The sequence below is a fragment of the Amblyraja radiata genome, chromosome 30, assembly GCF_010909765.2.
Source record: "Amblyraja radiata isolate CabotCenter1 chromosome 30, sAmbRad1.1.pri, whole genome shotgun sequence".
NCBI classification, from domain to species: Eukaryota; Metazoa; Chordata; class Chondrichthyes; order Rajiformes; family Rajidae; genus Amblyraja; species Amblyraja radiata.
In genome coordinates, this window is record NC_045985.1 from 4,337,082 (window position 1) to 4,344,796 (window position 7,715).

At 50.7% G+C, this 7,715-nt stretch overlaps 1 protein-coding gene across 1 annotated transcript in view; it reads right to left on the bottom strand.

Moving 5' to 3' along the window:
- LOC116989911 (trichohyalin-like) overlaps positions 1 to 6,891 on the bottom strand; it is a 78,642-nt gene extending 71,751 nt beyond the window's left edge. Inside the window, exons 1-3 of the mRNA XM_033047466.1 lie at positions 6,772 to 6,891; positions 5,818 to 5,865; positions 3,881 to 3,976 (exon numbers count right to left, since the gene is read on the bottom strand). Coding sequence (XP_032903357.1) covers positions 3,881 to 3,976; positions 5,818 to 5,865; positions 6,772 to 6,891 — 264 coding nt within the window. The remainder of the gene's footprint in view (positions 1 to 3,880; positions 3,977 to 5,817; positions 5,866 to 6,771) is intronic.
- Between the last annotated feature and the right edge of the window lie 824 nt (positions 6,892 to 7,715).

The window sequence follows — 7,715 nt, forward strand, 5'->3', positions numbered from 1 at the left end:
CAGACTACCCATTTTCACAGTTTGTTTAAGAAGGAATTGCAGATGCTGGAAAAATCGAAGGTAGACAAAAATGCTGGAGAAACTCAGCGGGTGAGGCAGCATCTATGGAGCGAAGGAATCGAAGGTAGACAAAAATGCTGGAGAAATTACCTTCCCAGTTTACCCACAGCCGATTACTCCCTCCTTCCCCTCCCCTTCCTAGCTCTCCCACAGCCTAATGTCACCGCATCTTCCTTTCTTCTACCCCCCCCCCCCCCCCCCAAATCTGTCTGAAGAAGGGTCTCGACCCGAAATGTCACCTATTGAAATGTCAGAAAGTTGTGACCATTGCTCAGTCCATCATCGGCTCTGACCTTCCCACCATCGAGGGGATCTATCGTAGTCGCTGCCTCAAAAAGGCTGGAAGCATCATCAAGGACCCACACCATCCTGGCCACACACTCATCTCTCCGTTGCCAACGGGAAGAAGGTACAGGAGCCTGAAATCAGGAACATCCAGATTCAGGAATAGCTGCTTCCCCACAGCCATCAGGCTATTAAACTCACCATCAAACAAACTCTGAACTATAACAGCCTATTGCACTTTATCTGTTTATTTATTGTGTACATATATGGTCTATGGTATATAAATAAGTAAGTACGTAAGTTTATTGGCCAAGTATTCACATACAAGGAATTTGCCTTGGTGCTCCGCCCACAAGTAACAACATGACATACAATGACAGTTACGAATGACTCAGAAAACACTATACATTAATAATAATAAAACATTAATGATAAAACACCATTGATCAAGCATGTGAACCAACAAAATAACAGATCAAAGGCAGGCTACAGATTTTTGGCTGTTGAGTAGAGCAATTACTCGTGGATAAAAACTGTTTTTATGTCTGGCTGTGGCAGCTTTGACAGTCCGGAGTCGCCTTCCAGAGGGAAGTGATTCAAAGAGTTTGTGGCCAGGGTGAGAGGGGTCAGAGATGATCTTGCCCGCTCGCTTCCTGGCCCTTGCAGTGTACAGTTCATCAATGGAGGGAAGGTTGCAGCCAATAACCTTCCCTGCTGATTCGCTGCAGCCTCCAGGTGTCGTGCTTGGTGGCTGAGCCAAACCAGACCATGATGGAGAAGGTGAGAACAGACTCTACGATGGCCGTGTAGAATTGGACCATCATTGCCTGTGGCAGATTGTGCTTCCTCAGCTGCCGTAGGAAGTACATCCACTGTTGTGCCTTTTTGACTGTGGAGTCGATGGTAGCCCCCCACTAAAGGTCCTTGGAGACGATGGTTCTCAGGAACTTAAAAGACTTCACAGATGTGACTGTGGTGTTGATGATGGTGAGTGGGGTGAGGGGAGGGGGAGCTCTCCTAAAGTCTACAATCAATTCCATCGTCTTAAGAGCATTGAGCTCTAGGTTGTTGCGATGGCACAAGGACACCAGCTGTGACATTTCCTGTCTGTAGGCAGATTCCTCCCCGTCCTGGATCAGCCCAATCAGGGTTGTGTCATCTGCAAACTTAAGAAGCTTGACAGAGGTGTCTGTGGAGGTGCAGTCGTTGGTGTAGAGAGAGTGGAGGAGAGGGGAGAGTACGCAGCCTTGCGGTGCTCCTATGCTGAGCTTTTGCGGGTTCGAGATGTGCTTTCCCAGCCTCACATGCTGCTTCCTGTCTGTCGGGAAGCTGGTGATCCACTGACAGAGGGGTTCAGGCACAGTCAACCCGGAAAGTTTGGAGTGTAGTAGCTCTGGCACAATGGTGTTGAATGCAGAGCTATAATCAACACACAGGATCCTCGCATAGGTCCCCTAGTGGTCTAGGTGCTTGAGGATGAAGAGCAGGCCCAGGTTGACTGCATCATCCACAGATCTATTGGCCCGATATGCAAACTGCAGAGTGTTCGTGATATTTTTCAGCTTGGCCAGCACAAGCCTTACGAGTGTCTTCATGACTACAGAGGTCAGTGCGACTTCTTGTCATTAAGACAAGTAATTAGAATAGAAACATAGAAAATAGGTGCAGGAGTAGGCCAGTCGGCCCTTCGAGCCTGCACCGCCATTCAATATGATCATGGCTGATCATCCAACTCAGTATCCTGTACCTGCCTTCTCTCCGTACCCCCTGATTCCCCTATCCACAAGGGCCACATCCAACTCCCTCTTAAATATAGCCAATGAACTGGCCTCAACTACCCTCTGTGGCAGAGAGTTCCAGGGACTCACCACTCTCTGTGTGAAAAAGGTTCTTCTCATCTCGGTCTTAAAGGATTTCCCCCTTATCCTTAAGCTGTGACCCCTTGTCCTGGACTTCCCCAACATCGGGAACAATCTTCCTGCATCTAGCCTGTCCAACCCCTTATGAATTTTGTAAGTTTCTACAAGAGCCCCCCTCAATCTCCTAAATTCTAGCGAGTATAAGCCGAGTCTATCCAGTCTTTCTTCATATGGAAGTCCTGACATCCCAGGGATCAGTCTGGTGAAACTTCTCTGCACTCCCTCTATGGCAATAATGTCCTTCCTCAGATTTGGAGACCAAAACTGTACGCAATACTCCAGGTGTGGTCTCACCAAGACCATGTACAACTGCAGTAGAACCTTCCTGCTCCTATATTCAAATCCTTTTGCTATGAAAGCTAACATACCATTCGCTTTCTTCACTGCCTTCAATTCTTGCCATTTTGGGTACAGGGACAATAGTGGGAACTTTGAAGCAGGCAGGGACAGTACATGTTTGCAGGGACTGGATACAAATGTCTGTATAGACCGGTGCCAGTTGTTTGGATCAGAGCTTAAGAGTAGAGGGGGAAACATTGTCAGGTCCTGGAGATTTCCGGCTCTTTTGTCCTCTGAAAAACTTCTCCACTATTTTTATTGTTGATATTTGATAAGTGATTTTTGCAGCACAGAGGGTGTGGATGATTGGGTGTGGTGTTGATTGGAGGGGGGTGGGTGTAGAAACATAGAAAATAGGTGCAGGAGTAGGCCATTCGGCCCTTCGAGCCTGCACCGCCATTCAATATGATCATGGCTGATCATCCAACTCAATATCCTGTACCTGCCTTCTCTCCATACCCCCTGATCCCTTTAGCCACAAGGGCCACATCTAACTCCCTCTTAAATATAACCAATGAACTGGCCTCAACTACCTTCTGTGGCAGAGAATTCCACACATTCACCATTCTCTGTGTAAAAAATGATTTTCTCATCTCGGTCCAAAAAGGCTTCCCTTTTATCCTTAAACTGTGACCCCTTGTTCTGGACTTCCCCAACATCGGGAATAATCTTCCTGCATCTAGCCTGTCCAACCCCTTAAGAATGTTGTAAGTTTCTATAAGATCCCCCTCAATCTTCTAAATTCTAGCGAGTACAAGCCAAGTCTATCCCGTCTTTGCAGACTGAGGTCAGGGTGTGACTGGGTGTGAAGTGACAGTCTTTTCATACTGGAGTCTTGCCTTAAGTAGGTGTGAAGTGGTGAATGGGAAGGAGAGGGTATAGGGTCCATTCTTTGTAGACTGGGGTCTAGCTGTGTTGGTTAACCCTGTACCAGGGTTATGTTTCTGATGTTCAAACCTGCAGTAAAACTCATTCAGGTCATTGGTCAGCTGATGATTGTCCAAACTTTTATCTCCTGTTCTGTATTATGTTTACATATTGTGTTGTGCTGCAGCAAGCAAGAATTTCATTGTCCTATCTGGGACACATGACAATAAAACTCTCTTGACTCTCGACTCTATTCCTTCGCTCCATAGATGCTGCCTCGCCCACTGAGTTTCTCCAGCATTTATGTCTACCCATTTTCACAGGGTTAATTACAGCAGCAAATTTATTCCAGTATGTCCATCATGCATTAATGGGTGAAAAATTACACAAACCCAGAAACTCCTCCTTACCCGAACTCCGGAAATCTTCCCTTTCTGCAGCCGCTCCATGTCCTCGAACTCTAACTTCTTTTCGATGAGATATTGTAAGGAAGATTTAACCTGATGCTGGGATCAGAGAACAAAGGGGTTAGCGAGAATCGCGAATCAGGAAGGTGAACAAGTAAAGAGAGCAAAATGGAGTTTGGTTTTTCCCCCTTGCACATTTCAACAGCTTCTTTAATCGGCATGAAGTTGTGAGACTTGTGTTCCCGCGCGTCTCGGCAGATCAGGCAGACCAGTTTCTGATCGGTTTCACAAAACAGCTTCAGTTCTTCCTGATGTTCCTCGCAGTGAAGTTTACTTACTTTGCGTTCCGTATTCAGGCTCAGTGTTCGAGCTTTCTCAGACAGTTTCGCCAAGGCCCGACTAACCCTGAGGCTGCGGTCCACAAACTCCTCTCTACATTCCGGGCAGGAGTTTCTCCACTCGCTGTCCCAACTCTGTGTGATACAGGAGCGGCAGAAGTTGTGCCCGCACTCCAGTGACACCGGATCGGTGAAGAAATCCAGGCAGATGGGACAAACTACCTCCTCGGTCCAACTCTCCACCTGGTCTTTCGCAGCCATGTTAACTCCGGCACGTCCTGGTTCAAACTGTTTTTCACTCACGTGGATCCACTGGCCAAATGTCCTGTAGGGGGGGTTGCACGTAAGGGCGTGACGCACGGAGCAGCTCAATCCTTCTGGAGGACATGGCAGCTTCCGGCACACACTGTTAACACTCGGGACGCGTACCTTCTTATCTGTTAAAAAAAACCCCGCTGAAATTGTCAATTTTTGTGCTATACATATTTGTGAGTGCTGTCATTGAAAGCGGGAAGGTTTGCTCTGAACCCGAGCACCAAGGTGTAAAGGGCCGAAGGAACACATCCCCCGGGACAGCCCCACTCAGTCTCCCCCCCTCCCCCCCCCCCCCCCCCCCCCCCCCCGCGGTCAGCGCTGTCCTGGCCACGGCTGCCCCTCCGCCCCGTCTCCCTCTGTGGGCCGCTCTGTCACGGGCTGTGGGTCGCAGCGCCGGCACACGAGGCCGGGGTGGAGAGGGGTCGTTGGCTCCGGCAACATCAGCTGCAGCAGAGTTGGGACGGTCTGCTCCCACCGCCCACCCGACCCTTCTCTTCTCCCCCTTTCTCCCTTCCCCCCAACTTTCTCCCCCTCTCCCCCCCCCCCCCATTTCCACTTCCCTCCCATCCCCCACTTTCTCCCCCCCCCCACTTTCTCCCCCCCTTCCTCTCTCTCCCCCTTCCTCTTCATCTCCCCCCCCCCTTCCTCTTCCTCTCCCCCCTTCCTCTTCCTCTCCCCCCCTTCTTCTTCCTCTCCCCCTCTCTTCCTCTCCCCCCTCTTCCTCCCCCCCTTCCTCCTCCCCCTCTTCCTCCCCCCTCTTCCTCCCCCCTCTCTTCCTCTCCCCCCTCTCTTCCTCTCCCCCCTCTCTTCCTCTCCCCTCCCTCTCCTCTCTCTCCCCCCCTATTCCTCTGCCCCCTCTTCCTCCCCCCCTCTTCCTCTCCCCCCCCTGTTCCTCTCCCCCTTCCTCTCCCACCCTTCCTCTCTTCCCCTTCCCATTCCTCTCTCTTCCCCTTCCCCTTCCTCTCCCCCCCCTCTTGCTCCCCCCCCCCCCTCTTCCTCTCGCCTCTTCCTCTCCTCTCCCCCCTCGATAGCGGAGTCCGGGGATATGGGGAGAAGGCAGGAACGGGGTACTGATTGGGGATGATCAGCCATGATCACATTGTATGGCGGTGCTGGCCCGAAGGGCCGAATGGCCTACTCCTGCACCTATTGCCTATTGTCTATTGATCAGAAAGGTGGACACTCCGTGTACCGCCACCAATCACACAGTTCAATCAGTTCATATCAAGTCAGAAGTCCAGAGAATGTTATTTTCATTTCTGCAAAACGGAACAATGAGATTCTCACTTGCAGCAGAGCAGATATGTAAGCATTGTACTCTGTAAACTCCGTGACCTACACCAAAAAAGACCAGTTATTATATTAAGAAGACAAACAAACAATAATATTGCAAATACAACACTAATGCCTCCTATTCGATGTATTTTAACGAAACTATGTCTTCTCGGTGGATTGTCACCTTGTTCGTGGTGGAGAAGCTTGTGTGGTCCTGAGATCCTGAGAGCGATGCCGCCTGGAGCTATCTACGCTCCTGGTAGGACCACCGATGGCGGTAAGGTCGAGGGGGAGGTCTCTGACAAAGAGCGATCCAACCAAGACCTCAACGGTGGAATAGGCGGAGGACGATGGCTGACCTTAATGGAGCGTCACAACGGCTAGGAAGGCTGCGGCAGAAAAGGGTCTCCGGTCGTCTTGGACTCCATGCCACTGGATCCCGACCCAGATCTGTCAAGGACCGTGGGGTGGCAGGTGTGCACCAGTCTCCCCACGTTAAATAAAGTCACGCACAGGCGTCCTCCAACCCTGGAGACACCCATGGTCAGGTCAGCCACGACCGAAGTTTAAAAATCCATTCCGTTGATGGACACATTTAACGCGTTAAAATGAACAAATCCACAGGTCTAAATTCAGTTTGTGTTTATTTCACTCTTCCCACATTTACATTCCCCCTGGTTTTATTTCCGCGCTCACTGGCGTTTGTTTCACGACGCGGAATTTGGGGATTAAATGGGAGCCGTTCGTTCAGCGCCGACCTGTTGTCCACCGGGTTTCTGCCCCACAGCCCCTGAGCCCCGCTCCTGACGCCGGTCCCGGGACTCTACCCTGTCTTCCACCCCAAGCCGCGAAGAGAGGATAGAGTTTCCCCGTGAATTTATTCCCGGTGAAGGTGTGGAGATGGTACCTGTTGTCCGCGTTGTAAAAAGAAACTGTCCCGGGCTCGTAACTGAGATAAACTCCCACCCTCCCGGGGATGGGACGGGCGTGGAGGCGGGGTAGAGGGGAGGTGAGCGCATCGAGCCCGTCACCATCACGCCCGATGCTCCAGACTCCAGTCTCCGGGGTCAGCTTGACCGTTCCCATACTCTCCACAGACTCTGCGGCGACTGCCAGACACCAGCCCCGACTCCCCGCCACCTCCGTCTCCCAGTAATGTCTCCCCGATGTGAATCCCTCCGATCCCAGCACAAATGGACGAGGTGCAAGGTGTTTCCTGATATCTGCGCGTATTTTCTTCAATATTTTTACTCCGGGTTCTAAGTCATGTGTCACCATCTTCCGATCCTCAGACACCTCGAGCCTCGGACCCGCTGTTTCCACATCCAGGGTGACGGAGACTGGGGGGAGAAGCAGAGAATCAGAGAGTCCCCGGGAGTCGGGGGGAGATTCGGGCAGCGCGGCCCCGGGTCCAGGGGGGGGGGGGGGGGGGGAGAAGCCCCGCGACCTCATGAATGATTAAGTTCATTGGCCAACTATTCACATACAAGGAATTGGCCTTGGTGCTCCTCCTGCAAGTGACAACATGACACACGATGACACATAAAACATTAAACATTAATAATAAAACGTTATTGATTAAACATTTGAATGTGAAATTTAAACAGGTGGTTGGCAACCGAAGGATTTCCCGGGGTATTAGGACAATAGACAATAGGTGCAGTAGTAGGCCATTCGGCCCTTCGAGCCAGCACTGCCATTCAATATGATCATGGCTGATCATCCACAATTATAACCATATAACCATATAACAATTACAGCAAGGAAACGGGCCATCTCGACCCTTCTAGTCCGTGCCGAACACGTATTCTCCCCTAGTCCCATATACCTGCGCTCAGACCATAACCCTCCATTCCTTTCCCGTCCATATACCTATCCAATTTATTTTTAAATGATAAAAACGAACCTGC